The following is a 17,052-nucleotide window of genomic DNA, read 5'->3' as shown; positions in this document are numbered from 1 at the left end:
TGTATTGAAGCGGATTCACGGACGTGCGTAAAGTAGTTCCTGGCGCATTCAAGGGATTTCTTTAGTTGTCGCGGCCTAAATAAGTCTCGTACGGCGGAAATCCTCGCGGCCGAAAAGTCGAGTTTAAAGCACGTAAGACGCCCGGTAATTTGATACTGTTGCGCACGGTCGTGTCGATCTCCGCGGAAATAATATATCTAATTCGCCTGTAAAATAACTACTGTCATCAAAGGCTATTATTTATGTGAACTGCTCTATAAAATTTATTTTAAATTTAAATTTAATTTAGTTAGATTTTATTAAATTCAAAAATAACTAAACATAATTACATTTTAAACTAAAATTAAGATTCAAGATAAAGGCAATCAGAGCCAAGCGCGGTACGTGGAGCGCAACGTATGTTTTATTCTATCAATCTCTATCATAAAATATACAAAAACCATCTTCAGCGCAAAACAATTAAAAATAGTTTATGACATAACGGTTGTGTTCCTAATTGGTTAGTAAACATGGTCGCAAAAATTAATAAATAAAGGTTAACGGTTCGTAAAGTAGTTACCGGCGCATTCGAGGAATTTCTTTAGTTGTCGCGGCCTAAATAAGTCTCGTACGGCGGAAATCGTCGCGGCCGAAAAGTCGAGTTTAAAGCACGTAAGACGTCCGGTAATTAGATATTGTTGCGCACGGTCGTGTCTATCTCCGAGGAAATAATATAATATCTCAATCGCTTATAAAATAACTACTGTCCTCCAAGATTATTACTTATGCGAACTGCGTTATACTTTTGTTTCTTTTAATATATTATTGTTATCTTTATTTTAACTTATCGAATGCTCATTTTTGCTCCCGTGTTCTCGACTCTCAAGGTCTCTTCCGTTTCTTCCGGACCACCCCCTCTACCATTTCGGGTATACTGAGTAGCCGCAGAATTTTGCCGTCGCGTTAATTATCGATCTCGCAATTGTCTTTCGGTGTTGCTATTATTGTGAATGGTGCAGCCTGCCGTACCTGGCGCCCTACTCGGTTTATTTTGTGATAAGTGGGAATTTTCTGGATCGAGGGATCGATAGTCGAAATTCGGGCCGAAGGTGTGCCGTGGGCACCGAAGAACCGCCCGCCGGATAATCAAATAATTATTAATTAAATAATTTACAAGAAATAACGGTTATATACATAATAATTAAATACATAATAACCTAATTGTTTCTAAACAACGTACAAGTTTTGGCATATATTATATATAATATTATTTTATATTTTATTTTATATTATATTTTTTAACCACGGACTTATATATAAGGACAGAGCACATGAAGCTTATAGCTGACTACGTAATGTCGCCGCCCACTACGTGGCGCTAGTAGGATACCTTGGCTAACTTACTTCAACTTAACCTAATATACGCAAACATTAATGTACGCATCGTCAAAATACTTTAAAATCACATATCAAAATAAAATACATTCTTTTTCTTTTCGATTCAAATAATATTGCATACCTATAAAGTATAATATGCAGCGTCTATAATTTAATGTACGTCGTATTTTCATGTTTCATGAGAATATGCAGATAAATTAACCCGTTCCTTTCTAGCACGATGTAACAAATTTTCAAAACAGTTTATTTGTGAATCATTGGTTTATAAAATTCATTGAATACTCACAAAGTTGAAAACCCAGCGCTAGCGAGAAAGATAGTAAAGGAATTAGCCGATATTATTGCAATTAACATTTATTTTAACATGTTGTATAAACAATTTACATTTCTTCCTCTTACGACGTACAGAATTTTGAAACTTTTTTTTTTGTTGATTCACCTTCTTCTTTTCCTGATTTGTTTTCAAAGAAAACTGTCGCATGCGCATGAAAATATAATACTGTATTGTGTGAGGAACGATGTCATGCATATGATCTTAGCAGGGGAACGTTAATGAATTTTGTTTCAAAACATCTTCTAACACAAGCTCTAAAACTGTAATGGATAAACATTCTCAATGTCTACCATGAAAATATGGGCCACAATATATGTATGAGAATATTCTTTATTTACCACACCGAGCACAATTCCGTCGGGTCCTAAGTTTTCGTTCTCGAAGAATATCGTCTTTTTTAAAATGATATTCACAAAGTCCTTGCGTGCATTTGAGCACCAAATCTGGACGTTTAATTGCGATTTGTCAGGCCTTTTGTCTTTCTTCATCCTTCGGAACAGTAAAAAAGTGGACCTTTTCATGATTGCTGCTATAACCTGACGTACACCCTGGCACGATGCAACGCATATTTTTCAGGTTTGATCCACAGTTACTTTTATCAAGAAAATATAAAATCACTCAATATTCGTACAATTGTTCCACAATATTAATCACTATAATAGTTTATTTCACAAACACAAACGATTTGTTCAGAAAAATACTTCACTCTCAAATACAAATAATTGAAACGCGGATTCTGAATTCTGAAGTTGAAGCGGACAAGGTATCCTACTAGTGCCACGAGTGGCCGGCGACATTATTTTGCCACCGTTCAGTTTAGGTGGTATAGGAGAGTGTCAGAGGGCTGTTTTTAACAATAATGACATTTTATTGGGTTATGTACATACCCTGCCACGCCTGAAGCGTACTAAATTTGATTTGACTATTTTCAATCGGTTTTAATACCGCATTTTCGGTGCAGAAATCCCAATCGATCCGGATTACATTTTTTTAAATCCGTTTTAATCGACCATTTTCGGCAGGGTACTTAAGCGGGGAGCACACACTTTTCCATAACGCATAACGCATAATGCATAAGGAAATGAGCCAATCAGAATCTTTAATTTTGATCCCCACTCCTCGTTCCGAGGAGCTTGCATTGTACATAAAGCATAATGCATAAGGGGTCGAAAAATACGTAAGAACGAATTTTTATGGTTATGGGTTGTGCGAAGAGAAGTGCTTGCTGCGTACTACATACTACATACGACGAACTACTAGACAGTTTCTAACCTTTCTAACCTTTTCGGAATATTCTCTGAAGGTATGTTTAGATGTTCTTTATTAATATTAGATAAAATTCTTTGACTATCATAAAATTATTTCTTTTTCTGTTATTAAATCATATATCTGTATTTAATATTGATAGGAAAATGGATTATGATTCATATTATTATGCTTCATCATATCAAAACGAGGACGAAGATTTCGATGATGGTGAGAATAAAAATGAAATGAGCGGCGATGCTTTGCTGATCTCTTTAGTACGTGATTATCCTTATTTATACAATAAGGAATTGACTGATTTCAAAGATAGCATTAAAAAACAGAATGCTTGGGTAGAAATAGCTAATGTCATGGGCATGACAGGTACGTACATAATGCTTTTCTACATTTGCATTATACATTCAGTTATTATTTGAACTCATTTTCAGTAAAAAAATTACTAATAATAAAATTGTGCTAATTGAAATGAGTTCATTGTTAAATTAATATTATGTTAATAACCAGAAAATTCGATTAATTTTATTTGAGTTGCTTTCCAGCAAGAGTAGGTAATATAAAGTGACATTATAGGCCTGTTTTTTTTAGCTAAACTTTTTGCAGTTCTCCTTTCCTTTTTCTCTTTTCACATTGAAAAGAAAAAGAGAAAGGATGAACCGTGTAAGAAGTTCAACTAAAAAGAACAGGTCTAATATTTGAAACAGTGCTTTCCTACAACAATATAACATGACACAAGTATACTTAGCTTTTCAGAGCTGTGTATATTTGTGTCATTGTTAGGCCGGTATTCATAGTCAGTTCTTATTTCAAGACCGTCTTATGCTCGTATCAGACTACGCATTGAAAATTGAAGATTGAAGATTAAAGATTGGAATTTTACTAATCAGAACAAAAGGGACTAAAATTTCTTTGTCCTGATTGGTCAAATTTCAATCTTCAATCTTCAATCTCAATCTTCAATGTGTAGTCTGATATAGGCTTTAAGTAATGTCTTAAGATGCTAATACGGCTCTGTGATTGGTTTAGGACATCTTAAGATTGTGCTTAAGACGGTCTTAAATATAAGAACTGACTATGAATACCGGCCTTAGAAAGCAACTGTATCAAACATTGTGTGTCTCTGTCTATGTCGTTTGTGTCTCTTACTGAAAAGCAACCTTAGTGGTACATTCAATTAAACGTTGATAAAATTAGATTTCTTACAAATAAGTAGTTTAATTCATCATAATGAATAAACTTGCGATTGATTGTTATTTCATTAGATACTTTCGAATAATTAAAACCTATAAATAAATATCTTTTATTATTATAAATTATGTATGTTTTAAGCTAATGTTATTTTTATTGCAAGTGGAAGAGTGTCAATCTAGATGGATGCAACTGAGGGAGCGCTATTCACGCGAAAAAAAACAACAACAACAAGAAACAACCACAGGAAGTGGAGCATCAAAAAGAAAAACGTTTGAATTTTTCGACAATATGCAATTCCTGGAACGATTTGTTAAAAGGAGAAGGTTAATATATTACGATTAATATGTAATTATCTATAATATAGAATATAATATAGAAATTAGAATGGCTAATAAAGGGCATTTCCGCTTTCAGAAAAATAAAAGTATTTTATGAAATTGATAGAACAGAAACAAATAATTGATATTCTAAGATATATTTTATTAATATAGTATTAGGTTGTTCGGAAAATTCGTTTCAAGTTCTCGAACTTTAAACAAACTTTTCGAACAACCTAATAATTTACAGGATATTCGCAAGTATATTTTTATTCATTTTTTATATTACATCTTTAAAAATATTTATTTCTTTCTCTTCCAGAACGATGACCAACATACACAACATACAAAACAAAAGCGTATCTCCGGTGACAGGATCTTCTAATCTACAAAAGTATGTAACACGTAAATTAATTATCAATTTTCATATAAAGTAGGAATCTTATATTTGTACAGTAATAAAACCTTAGTTTTTTTTGTTTCAGAAATGTTGGCTTACATGACGAAAAAGAGAATAATTCAACTTCTATAAACGTGACTACTTTAAGAGTAAACAACCATCAACAAAAAACATCGTAGATTTAACAAGTGACACCGCGCAGCATGTAGGGTAAGTAAAAGTTGTCATGTTTTTTAAATTCATGTATACATACAGAGGCGTACATAGAATAATGACATGTTAAAATTTCTTTGTTTTTAGTAATGACTCCTTAACTCCGGGTTTGCACTCAAATGTATCTGACAGCTCTTCCATATCTGCAATAAGTGTCTCTGGCTATACGCGGGACAAAGGTTTAATTGGACAACGGATAAAGTCAAAAGAAAAATCCCAGTCGGATGTTCTAGAAAATGCCATTGGTAAAGTTACCTGTTTATTAGAGAACAGATGTGTTCCAGTTTCTTCATCGTCATGATCTCTAAAGCCGGAAATAGAAGAAAATACGGCGTTTTGTCAATTAATACTTTCATTATTTGTCAATATGTCTGAATATACAAAGACAGACAAAAAGAAAACAATGTAGCGTATTTTATTTGATATGTAATTGTTATATCTTATATGACATTCTACGTTTATTTTTTTTATATGACATGTAATTATTAGTGATACATGTTAAGTTATTTTTTTATGCAATATGTGACAATTAATGATACGATATATTGTTCTTATTTTTTATTTTTATATAACATGCAATTATTAGTGATAAAATAGATTAATTTTTAATGCAACATATATGATAATTAGTGGTACATGTTATGTTTATTTCTTTTATGCAATATGTGATAATTAATGATACGGTTTTTTTTTTATTTTTATATAACATGCAATTATTAGTGATAAAATAGATTAATTTTTAATGCAACATACATGATAATTAGTGGTACATCCTTGCCGAAAATGGTCGATTAAAACCGATTAAAACATAATCCGTTTTAATCGGTTTTAATCAGTCCAATTCAATTGCATTAAAACAAGTTTTAATTATAACTTTATGAAATCGTATAATTTCGGATTGAGGTGGATGTATATCACTCAACATTAACCCGCCTGAAGCGTACTAAATTCGATTTGACTATTTTCAATCGGTTTTAATACCGCATTTTCGGTGCAGAAATCCCGATCGATCCGGATTACATTTTTTTAAATCGGTTTTAATCAACCATTTTCGGCAGGGATGTTATGTTTACTTCTTTTATGCAATATGTGATAATTAATGATACGGTTTTTTTTATTTTTATATAACATGCAATTATTACTGATAAAATAGATTAATTTTAAATGTAACACATGTGATAATTAGTGGTACAATATGTTATGTTTATTTCTTTTATGCAATATGTAACGAGTGACACAAAATGTTATATTTATCTTTTTTATGCGATGTAATAAATCGTTTTATTATAGAATAAGCATATGTGTTTACATAATTATATAATTTTACTTTTCAATAGCATATTATGGATCATCACGATGTTGTCTTCTTCTCACATAATCATACTGCCACGAAACTTCACCGAGTGGTGTTAGAAAATAATCAGCCAGTTTGTCTCGTTGTTTGTATGCAATTGTAGTTGCATGATGCTTTGAAGTGGGAGGTATATCTCTCAGTACGTTTTCAGTATATCGTCGCCATTCCCCGGGGATGTTGTTACCTTCAGAATCCTCTGAATCTACAAAATGTAGAGGACAGTATATTCTGTTCTTCGCTTCCACAAGATCTTCTTCGGATTTTATGAAGTTATGCAGACATACAGTCGCCATGACAATCATGTCTATATATTTTGGATGTATATTAATGGGCTTTCGATAGATTCTCCACCGTGAAGATAAAATGCCGAAGGTATTTTCTATAGTACGCCTTGCTCTAGATAATCTGAAAAATCAATGAAGTGCGTTATAAGATTAAGATATATTTTAATAATACAACATTGTAATAAAAATAATAATTGCGCAAATTGCTTACCTGTAATTAAATATTTTTTTTTTCATCAAATATTTTTCCGGAGTAAGGTCGCATCATCAAAGTACTGATCGGGAAACCACTGTCTCCAAGAAAAAAACAAGGCAATGTAATGTTGCTTCCGGGAAAATTTGCAGTCCCTTTGGGAAGATTTAGTATTTCACTTTCCAATGCCAAATAAATGTCAGAAGAGGTAAAAATATCACCATCACTATTGCCACCATATGAGCCTATGTCAACTAGTGTGAACATATATTTATGATCACATGCGGCCATTAGCACAATGCTAAATGTCTTTTTATAATTAAAGAATAAGCACCCGGAATTTGGCGGAGCTTGTATTTCTACATGTTTTCCGTCAAAAGACCCAGCGCAATTGGGGAAATTCCAGCTTTCCAGAAAACCAGTACAAATATTTTTCCATTCTTCTTCTGTTGGCAAACGAAGGTAAATCGGCTGCAATATCTGAGCTAGAACTTGACAAGTTTCTTGGATAATTTTTCGAACAGTTGACTCTCCACATCTAAACGCTAATGCAATAGATAATATTTGATCTCCGGTTGCTAAAAACCTGCACAATATAATTGATAGAAATATTGATAAGAAAAAATAATGGCATAAAACATTTTTAAAAATAATATTGTCTTACACATATGTTTCATTCTTCAATTAAATAGTTCATAACAAAATAAGTAACTACCTTAGAGTTATGATCAATCGCTGCTCTGGACTAAATGCTCGATGGTTTGATTTGGTCAAAAAAGGTCTTGTCAGTTGTAGCAGAAGCCTAAAAGTTTCCTCTCTCATCCTTGTATATCGAAAAAATATACTTGGATCATTGTACTTCATCTCTTGAAAGAGGTGTTCATAATCCCCATATATGGGACGTACCCCAGATAGCAAAATGCTAGCAGCATGCGCGCAGATTGGCAGCAAATTTAATCAGAATTTCAGCAGGTTTTGTAACATTTCTGCTGACATTCTGCTATTATTATTTGATATAACAGACTTTGTATACAATCTGGAATTTTTCTGCTGACAAAAATTTGTAGCAGACGTTTGGCAAAATCTGTTCGAACAGACTTGGCTATCTGGGTACAACATTAATAGGTCTCACCCACCATCTCCGATTTAGCCATCTTTTACTTCGTTTCTTTCTATTCGATTATTCGTGTTTATTTGGATTGACAACAATATGGATTAGAATGTAATGATTTTAGATATGGAATAATCCGCGAAAGCGATATTAAAACCGATTATAGTTTGTTCGGAATTAAAATCGATTACTTTTTAATCCGGGCGCGGATTGAACCGATTAAAACCGATTAAAACCGATTAAAACGGATTATGTTTTAATCGGTTTTAATCGACCATTTTCGGCAGGGTTTCTTTTTAATAACGCCAATAGGCACAATTGCAAAACGAACAAACTAAGAACATCATCATTTTCATTCATATTTATGGAAACAAATGCTCTGTATCTAGGTATATAATCAGACATCGCCTAAAAAAATATTTAAGAGAAACATAGTTTTTAAATTCTTACATATTCTTAATTACTTACATATTCATATCATATTATTTTATCCCTTTTTTACAGCTACATACGAATTGATAATACTCTTTAAATATTCGTTAAGTTTTTAGCGTCTACATTTATATTAATTGTGTTATTAATTACATTAATATCTTATTTATAAATCCAAATATGCAACTTACAAAGAAAATCGGTCAATTGTATCTGCTTCCCAAATATTTCACAACTTCTCACTTTTACAATATTTTGCCGAAGATTTCACACTTTAGGTTAAAAAGCGAACTACGCCGTCTTGAATATAAAGTTCTTATTATTATGTATCGTACATGCATACATGTGCGTTGCTGCATGTTATGCTATGTGCTAAGCATTATGCGTTATGTTTTATGGAAAAGTGTGTGCTCCCCGCTTTAAACCTATCACACACAAATTGGCATAGCTGCATATGCATAGCATAAGACCGTTTGGACCAATGAGCGTGCTATGTAAATCAATATGGCGATTTTATTTCGATGCTCATTGGTCCAGACGGTCTTATGCTATGCATATGCAGCTATGCCGATTTGTGTGTGATAAGGCTATCACACACACATTGGCATAGCTGCATATGCATAGCATGAGACCGTCTGGACCAATGAGCATCGAAATAAAATCGCCATATTGATTTACATAGCACGCTCATTGGTCCAAACGGTCTTATGCTATGCATATGCAGCTATGCCAATTTGTGTGTGATAGGCTTAAGGGCCCGAACACAGACTTTTGCATAAGCGCATAACCATAAGCATAAGGAAATTGATTGGTCCATTTATTCATCCTTATGCATATGCTTATGGACCAATCAATTTCCTTATGCTTATGGTTATGCGCTTATGCAAAAGTCTGTGCTCGGGCCCTAAAGCCTATAGCCTATCACACACAAATTAGCATAGCTGCATATGCATAGCATAAGACCGTCTGGACCAATGAGCATCGAAATAAAATTCTTAAGATGCGAAAATCTTAAGATGCCAATTCATGGGACGCTCGTTTTAGCGTTGCATGTGGTCACATGACTTCGACTCGACGCTAGCGTCAAGAAAAAAAGCTGGATTTCCTCAGCTTTAACGTCAAGCCGTGCTGTTGGCCATATGAATGAGATTTTTTTTTCCTGAATGAAAAAAAAATGCGTGGTGAAATCCATGATTGTATCGTTCTATGAATATTGGATTTACCCAATAACGTTTCCTACGATAATTTCTTCTTTCCTGTTTTTGCAATTCATCATTTATCAGAACTGTTGCTAAAAATTTCTTACATTGCCGATTTCGTTCTGATAATTTTTTCGTACACTCGCTTAACCATATGTAATATTTATTTCTGAATGACATGATTCACATACAATTACACATACAGTATTGACGCTATAAATTCGATGCTAAACCCTTTTAATGCGTTTTTTACAATGTAGCGTCAACTTTAATCACGTGACCTATTTTGACGCTAAAAATGAGCATCCAGCGTCAGCGTGAAAAGGCACCTTAAAGCCCGTATCAGACTACGCATTGAAGATTCAGATTGAAGACTCAAGATTAAAATTTGATCAATCAGAATAAAGAAATTTTAGTCCCTTTTGTTCTGATTAGTCAAATTCCAATCTTTAATCTTCAATCTTCAATTTTCAATGCGTAGTCTGATACGGGCTTTAAGATGACACACTTAAGCCTATGGCACAATGCTAGGCGATAGCGATAGCGGTAGGCAATATCCAATGAGAGCAGTGCTTTTTCGAAAAAGCAGTGCTCTAATTGGATATTGCCTATGCATTTTCGGAAAAGCAGGGCACTCATTGGATATCGCCCATCGCTCATTGCTTATCGCGTCCAGTGTGCTGGCCCTCGCACACTGGACGCGATGGGCGATGCGCGATGAGCGATGCGTGACGAGATTGTGAAAATTTATTTTCCTCAATTCACACTAAACGCGATTTGACGCGATTGAACGCAACGAGCGACGTAACGATCGGAAAATTGGCCGCATTGTGTTTATTAGTACAAAGTGTGTGTGTTTATTAATAAAAAGAGATCTGAAGTATTGCATTGATAGAGGATATACGTAAAATATAATTATGTACCGGTAAGAACTTTAAACTTACAAAATAAAGTAATTAACCTAAAAACAGTAACATATTTTATAAGAACCCAGACGTTATATAACCTCAAAGTGGGGTTAAAGGCGTTAAACTCTTACCAATCGATGTGAATAATTAAAAAAATATAACTTAAAAAAACATAAATGCCGCATATGTTATTGTATAAATATAGTACGCTATGGAATCAACTACTAGTAGAAAACGTTTTCTAATGCTGATGTCTCTATATGCGCAAAGAGAATAGTTTAGTATGGATTACGGTGGGAGACGTTTTATTTTATTAACTGATTGGTATATGAAACATTGGGAACAACAAGACGACTTTAATCAAATGGTACGTCAACCACGACGATGGTGGATTCGCCCGATAAATCAACGCCGGAATGACCAAGGAGATGGTGAACATCTATTATAATTTATGAGATGCGGCTTCTGGATGTGGAATCACATTTTAAGTATTTTGCCGTATGACGCTCGACGTTTTCGACGAATTACTTACAATTGTTGGACCAGTAATACAGAAACCCAGGTAGCAAAAGTAGTGTTTTTGATGTCATTTTGACCTAATTTGACGTCAAACTAACGTCAAAATGACTACTTTTGCTACCTGGGAAATGCAAACTAATTTTAGAGAACCTATTTGTCCTCGCACAAGACTGTATTTGACATTGAGGTAAGTTCTTTAAAGATATACACATGTTAATACTTATTAAGAACTGATCATGTAAGATGCATTAATTGGTTTTTTCAACTACTTGCAGATACTTAGCCACAGTAGATAAAATGTCGTCAATTGCTTTTGCGTTTCGCATAGGAAATAGCACCGCTTCAGCAATTATTGCAGATACGTGCGAATGCCTATGGAATGTGCTGCAAAATGAAATGTTTATACCATCAGAGGACAATTGGAAGGAAATCGCAAAGGAGTTTTATACGCGTTGGAATTTTTCACATTGTATAGGTGAGATAGATGGGAAGCATGTTGTTACAGGTAAATATTTTTTTATATTTATATAAAGGAGTATTAAATGATTAACCTGATCAAAATTTCTCCAAGAATTTCATAGAAATTTCTCATAAATTACTTGAATTTTTGAACATATTTTTGTGAGATACTTTTGAGAAATTCTATGAATGTTCTAAGCCCTTCTTAAGAATTTTTGATAACTTTAATTGTGAATTGTCTGATGACTGTATGAATAATTCTGAAAGTTATAAAATTAATAGAATTTCTTAGATGTATTGCAGAAAAACGTCCGAAAATATCAAGTAATTACAGATAAATGTCTGACAATCGTGGAAGAATTTTTACTAGCGTGATCATTTTTACTAACAGGTATTTCAATATGAACGCTTGAATTTTCAGGCATCACCAAAATCCGGATCAACGTTTTATTAACTATAAGGGGCGTCACAGCATAAATTTAATGGCAGTGGCTTGAGCATCATGCCGATTTTTCCTTATCGACATTGGAGCTGAAGGTCGTCATAGTGACGGTGGAGTTTTTAAAAATTCTCTAATGGGAAGGCTGTTTGATGACTGACAACAAAATTCATGTACCTGCATCTTCTCCAATTGTTGAGAACGAAGATCCAATACCGTATGTGTTGGTAGCAGATGAGGCTTTTCAACTGACTAATTATACAATGAGACCATATCCAGGCAAAACGCTGACTGATGATCAGAGAATTTATAATTACCGTTTAAGTCGAGCTCGGAGAGTCATTGAAAATGCTTTTGGCGTAATGGCGTAGTGGCACGATGGAGAATATTTAGTGGACCAATAAATACATCATTACAAACGACTGAAAAAAATTGTTAAAGCTTGTGTGGAAACTACATAATTTCTTAATGAATAAACCGCAATACTGCATGACAGGTTTCGCTGACTCCATACAGTCAGATGGGACAGTAAATCTTGGTGAATGGCGGCAAGAAATACAAAACTCCGAATTGCAGTCGATGAGAGGAATAGGGAGCAATACTCATGCTCGGAACGCAGCCATTGTAAGGGAAATCTTTAAAAACTACTTTCTAAGTACTGGATCTGTTCCATGGCAATGGGACTTAAATACATATAATTATTAAATTATTGTAATATTAATTTATTTTAATATTAAGTTATTTTATATTTTTTATATTAAACATTTTAAAATTAATAAAAACAACTCTAAAAAAAACCACAAAACTCTCCCTTTTTCTACTCTACTGGACAACTTAAATGGGAAACTTAAATTGTATCTTGAATGATTTATTTTACAGTTTTTATTATATTTGTTGTTTCTAAATACATATAAATATATCAATCATATAATATATAATAGTTATATAATAAATTAGCCATAAAGTCTTAGTTAATAATATTATTATATTAATTTTCGGATTGTTCTAATTCAATCTTTATTACTTCCTGCATTATAGTATGTGTAATGCGCATATAATATCTCTTTTCTAGTTTTTCTAATCTAGATTGTAAAAAAGAACAGAAGGTCTGTTCTTCACTACGCGGTTGAATAATTTGAGACAATAAATTCTCAAATTTGTCTTCTTCATGCATTCGTTTAGCATCTTGTGCTGCTCGTTCTATTGATATGCTTCGGCTACGTTTCTTTCTGGTATCTGATACAGTAGATAGAGCCGGACTTGATAGACCAGATGGAGTGCTACTTGACGAAGCTCTCTCCGATATACATGTCAATGGAGAATTTGAAACATTGACGATGATGCACTGGTTTGTGGCTTTGGTGACGAGGAGTACGAAGTCGGCGGAGATAATAAAATAGACTTTACAATTTTTGGTTCTGTAAGCAGAAAAAAATAATAATTAAATTTTGATTATAAATAAAAAAAGGATTTCATAATTGTTTGAAGTACTGGATTTACTATTTGACTAATTATAAATAGTTTCAACTATTTCAAAATATTATTAATGTAGTCTTGATCATGCAAAACACATTTTAAATAATAAATATCTCAATTTATTACTAATTCAGTTAAAAGAAATATTACATTTAATTAAGTATTAATCAAAACTTGTAAAAAAATTATTTTATGAGTGAAATACAATAATATATACATATATAATGGCCATAAGCTGCAGAATTTGTTCGGTTTTTGCTGACAATCTGCTGTCAGATTGTCTTGCGCAGATCTTGCTCGATTTTTGCCACCAATTTGACGTCAAATCATGTCAAGCTTTGCTCGTTTTTTGCCGTCAATTTGCTGTCAGGTTATGTTAGCAAGCTTTGTCACCAAAACACAAGCTTAATGCGGACACAGATGACACTGGATTTGTTACCAAGTTTTGAGCGAATTTGATGCCAATTTGGCAACAATTTGTTATCAAATTGCTTACTGGGTATGTATGCATACTTTGGATTACTGCCGTCTTAAAAGGCTGCGACTGCGAAAGAAGTAGAGTGTCCGTGGAAGTCGTGATCGGCATAAATCTCAAGGATGTTTCATGACTCGGGCATGAATTTTCGTTCCTTGAGAATCCACCTAGGTTGCTATGTGTTCTGCATCACATAAAAGTAAAAATTTATTAAAATTGTTCACAGAAACAATAGATTCGTAAGCAATAAGTTCATGGTAAACAATTATAAATAATTGCGATACGTACTTTCGGAAATCCAATGTCGGTATAAAAAATTCCATAAGATGATAGAATTTCCAGTCATCTGACTTCTTTCCAGCTCCACTTCCACTGGGAACGTACGCTTTCATCTCCTGCTGCTTCCGACGGAATGTATCCCGAAGATTTTTCCACTTCTTCTGCAGCACTTTCGATTCCTGATCTGTGTCAAAAACAATAAATATTGCATAAAAAAACAATAAATATTGCATAAAATAAATCTTAATTTTGTATTCCGTAAATTTTCAGCACAAGCTTTATTTACAAATGGAAAGTGTATCTACCAAGAATTGAAGCTATTTCTTCCCATGCTTGTTTTGTAGCTTCGAGTCCTCAGAATTGCAAATCTAATCTCTGATCCCAAAGACAAAGTCTCTCGCGAATCTCCATTATCAATATTTCTTCCAAAATCTCTGAATTTTGGCAAATCGCTTCAGTTTTCTTTGAAAATAAAATTAACCATTAATTAATGCACAAATTAATGTATACATATAACTTAACTTGTCACAAATTAAATACAAAAAAGAACATCTATAATAATAAAAAGTATACGCATAATTGTAATAATAAAAATAATACTAACTTAATGAACAAAAACTTACTGTCATATTTTTTATATCTATATACTTGAAATCGATCGATAGCGTAGAAAAAAAGTATCTTAGCGACCCGACAAGGACAAACACTTGACACAGATACTATCACATAACGAATTGACTATGAATTTACAATGTATATTTGATAAAAAAACGTTTTGCGAGCAACGAACTATTTTGCGATATATGATTAGAGTTTTACTGTCGAAAGCTAACGAGCAAAAGGCGTCGCAACGGCTGCGCGCCACTCTTTTATCGAATCGATAATCTAAAATCTTCTCGAAGATTCAGAGAAAGAAAGACATTATTTCTGCCGTCCTTTTTCTCGATTAAATTATAACAATAATTTTGCGTAAGTCGTTGATTTGAAGATAATTGTTGTTTACAGGTGGTTGGCAGCTCCTTGGCTTTAACGTCTCTTCCTTTTTTTTCAAGCGTGGCGCCCAATCAAACGATTATATTGGCTGCGTTCAGCAGAAAAAGCAGCTTTGCAACTGTTGTAAAATTCTTTAATACGATTGGTTTATACATTTAGATCCGGCAGGAACTAAGGGCAAAAACCAATCATATTAAAGAATTTTACAACAGTTGCAAAGCTGCTTTTTCTGCTGAACGCAGCCATTGATCGATGCGGAGCGCAGCGCTTTTTCGCCGAGCTCGGTATTACGAAATCATGTCTTTTCTCTGTGTAGTCTATGGTTATCGCCAGCTTTCGCGCATCGCGAGCGACGAAAGTAGAAGCTTGACCAACCTTTTGAGCGATGTCGCGTCGAGCCTCGCGACGGATGTGACGTTTGGAAAAGTAGAGCTCTCATTGGATATCGCCCATCGCGTCCAGTGTGCGAGGGCCATAAGACGATCTTGGATATAAGAACGGACTACGGCCGGTATTCATAGTCAGTTCTTATTTCAAGACCGTCTTAAGTAATGTCTTAAGATGCTAATACGGCTCTGTGATTGGTTTAGGACATCTTAAGATTGTGCTTAAGACGGTCTTAAATATAAGAACTGACTATGAATACCGGCCTTAGAGAGAATTCACACCTTGGCAGAAAAGCAGAAAGCAGAAAAGCAGAAGCCAGTCAGAACTCGTGCTAGAAAAGCAGAAGCCAATCAGAACTCACGCTGATAGTAAGCAGTACATTCTGCTTTCTTAATGCGAGTTCTGATTGACCTCTGCTTTTCTGGTTTCTGCTTTTCTGCCAAGGTGTGAACTCTCCCTTAGACTGATTGATCAATCAGGACAAAAAGAGTAAAGATTTCTCTATTGTGATTGGTTACTGCAATACTTTGAAGCATTTCTAGCGTCTTCTCGACCGCAGCCTAAGAGCGATTAATGACGTCATTGCATCGTCTCTGCCAATAAAAGACTTGAATTCATAGTAAAATATAGTGATTAATTCCATACAGCACCGAAAGATTGCAGAAACGTTGCATAGATCTTACATTGAAATATTGTAACATTGCATGGAAGTTGCGAAATGTTTCTGCAATATTATTGCAAGCTTGCGGCAACATTGAAATGTCCGCCCTTAGATATATTACAATGTAAGACTACAGTAATGTTACGATGCAATGTATTTGTAATATTGAAATGCATTGCTACAAATATGCAGAACGCTTCAAATTTAATAGATACACTTTGAGAATATATAAAGACATCCAAGAGAGATAAGAAAAAAAGATTGTGAATTTACGCAATTACGAGTTCTTTCTCGTCTCTCTTGGATGTCTTTATATATTCTCAAACTTTATCTATTAAATTTGAATCATTTTACATATTAAAAAATTATTATCAAATTTTTGATTTTATATAGAAATGAAAACTATTAAACAATTTTCTGTTATCTAATTAACATTGCTATTTTATAGATAATTTACAAGTTTAAGAAATTGAAAACGATTAAATAATTTTATTCATAAAAGTTAAAATTTTATTTATATAAATATTAGACTCTATTTTACATCTTAACCCATACAGCACAGAACATTGCAGCAACATTTGCAACATTGCCACAATGTTGCTGCAATGTTGTTACAACATTCTGTGCTGTATGGGAAGTAAACAATAAACGAATAATTTTAATTTTTTCGGACACTTATTTGTCCGATTTCTGAGCAATCAGTTCAATATCTGAATTCCCTATGTTGGGATCGTATCAGACAATTTAAACTGATAAGAACAGTTGTTATACCTTTAATCTTACTAACC

At 33.6% G+C, this 17,052-nt stretch overlaps 3 protein-coding genes and 1 pseudogene across 10 annotated transcripts; 2 read left to right on the top strand and 2 right to left on the bottom strand.

The window, feature by feature from the left end:
- The first annotated feature begins 2,755 nt into the window (after positions 1-2,755).
- Positions 2,756-5,923, top strand: LOC115243262. 2 transcript variants are annotated; one of them, XM_029820090.1, is made up of 6 exons: positions 2,756-3,014; positions 3,120-3,340; positions 4,326-4,488; positions 4,805-4,876; positions 4,953-5,092; positions 5,183-5,923. In XM_029820090.1, the coding sequence occupies exons 2-5, from the start codon at positions 3,124-3,126 to the stop codon at positions 5,059-5,061; spliced, it is 561 nt and encodes a 186-aa protein (XP_029675950.1). In that variant the 5' UTR covers positions 2,756-3,014; positions 3,120-3,123; the 3' UTR covers positions 5,062-5,092; positions 5,183-5,923. The 2 variants fall into 2 exon arrangements, with proteins under 2 accessions (XP_029675950.1, XP_029675951.1); XM_029820091.1 differs by having other exon boundaries at positions 2,762-3,014; positions 4,968-5,092.
- Positions 5,924-6,360: 437 nt separating this feature from the next.
- Positions 6,361-7,883, bottom strand: LOC115243263 (annotated as a pseudogene).
- A 2,479-nt stretch (positions 7,884-10,362) lies between these two features.
- Positions 10,363-12,779, top strand: LOC115243259. 5 transcript variants are annotated; one of them, XM_029820084.1, is made up of 5 exons: positions 10,363-10,593; positions 10,927-11,138; positions 11,241-11,282; positions 11,371-11,600; positions 11,976-12,779. In XM_029820084.1, exons 2-5 carry the CDS (start codon positions 11,077-11,079, stop codon positions 12,029-12,031), a joined length of 390 nt encoding a protein of 129 aa, XP_029675944.1. In that variant the 5' UTR covers positions 10,363-10,593; positions 10,927-11,076; the 3' UTR covers positions 12,032-12,779. The 5 variants fall into 5 exon arrangements, 4 of the variants coding, with proteins under 4 accessions (XP_029675944.1, XP_029675943.1, XP_029675946.1 ...); XM_029820083.1 differs by having other exon boundaries at positions 10,782-11,138; XM_029820086.1 differs by lacking the exon at positions 11,241-11,282 and having other exon boundaries at positions 10,782-11,007; positions 11,424-11,600.
- A 90-nt stretch (positions 12,780-12,869) lies between these two features.
- On the bottom strand, positions 12,870-14,722 carry LOC115243258. Of its 3 annotated transcripts, XM_029820082.1 has the most exons (4): positions 14,529-14,722; positions 14,233-14,407; positions 13,983-14,128; positions 12,870-13,411 (listed from the first exon to the last, which is right to left on the bottom strand). In XM_029820082.1, exons 2-4 carry the CDS (start codon positions 14,334-14,336, stop codon positions 13,305-13,307), a joined length of 357 nt encoding a protein of 118 aa, XP_029675942.1. In that variant the 5' UTR covers positions 14,337-14,407; positions 14,529-14,722; the 3' UTR covers positions 12,870-13,304. The 3 variants fall into 3 exon arrangements, with proteins under 3 accessions (XP_029675942.1, XP_029675941.1, XP_029675940.1); XM_029820081.1 differs by having other exon boundaries at positions 13,966-14,128; positions 14,233-14,722; XM_029820080.1 differs by having other exon boundaries at positions 14,233-14,722.
- Positions 14,723-17,052: the final 2,330 nt, after the last annotated feature.

This window comes from Formica exsecta, unplaced genomic scaffold (assembly GCF_003651465.1).
Source record: "Formica exsecta isolate Colony F162 unplaced genomic scaffold, ASM365146v1 scaffold71, whole genome shotgun sequence".
Classification (NCBI taxonomy): Eukaryota; Metazoa; Arthropoda; class Insecta; order Hymenoptera; family Formicidae; genus Formica; species Formica exsecta.
Note: the sequence above shows the minus strand (reverse complement) of the source record. Positions and strands in the feature narration are given on the sequence as shown.

What these genes read in the sequence shown, in the direction of transcription:
- LOC115243262 (XM_029820090.1), top strand. Translation starts at nt 3,124, where the DNA reads ATGGATTATGATTCATATTATTATGCTTCATCATATCAAAACGAGGAC. An exon ending in TAATGTCATGGGCATGACAG is followed by an intron (nt 3,341 to 4,325) that starts GTACGTACATAA and finishes TTTTATTGCAAG; the next exon opens with TGGAAGAGTGTCAATCTAGA. An exon ending in CGATTTGTTAAAAGGAGAAG is followed by an intron (nt 4,489 to 4,804) that starts GTTAATATATTA and finishes TTTCTCTTCCAG; the next exon opens with AACGATGACCAACATACACA.
- LOC115243259 (XM_029820084.1), top strand. Translation starts at nt 11,077, where the DNA reads ATGACGCTCGACGTTTTCGACGAATTACTTACAATTGTTGGACCAGTA. An exon ending in AGACTGTATTTGACATTGAG is followed by an intron (nt 11,283 to 11,370) that starts GTAAGTTCTTTA and finishes AACTACTTGCAG; the next exon opens with ATACTTAGCCACAGTAGATA. An exon ending in TGGGAAGCATGTTGTTACAG is followed by an intron (nt 11,601 to 11,975) that starts GTAAATATTTTT and finishes TTGAATTTTCAG; the next exon opens with GCATCACCAAAATCCGGATC.
- LOC115243258 (XM_029820080.1), bottom strand. Translation starts at nt 14,456, where the DNA reads ATGCAATATTTATTGTTTTTTTATGCAATATTTATTGTTTTTGACACA. An exon ending in CCGACATTGGATTTCCGAAA is followed by an intron (nt 14,129 to 14,232) that starts GTACGTATCGCA and finishes TATGTGATGCAG; the next exon opens with AACACATAGCAACCTAGGTG. An exon ending in TAAGACGGCAGTAATCCAAA is followed by an intron (nt 13,412 to 13,982) that starts GTATGCATACAT and finishes TTCTGCTTACAG; the next exon opens with AACCAAAAATTGTAAAGTCT.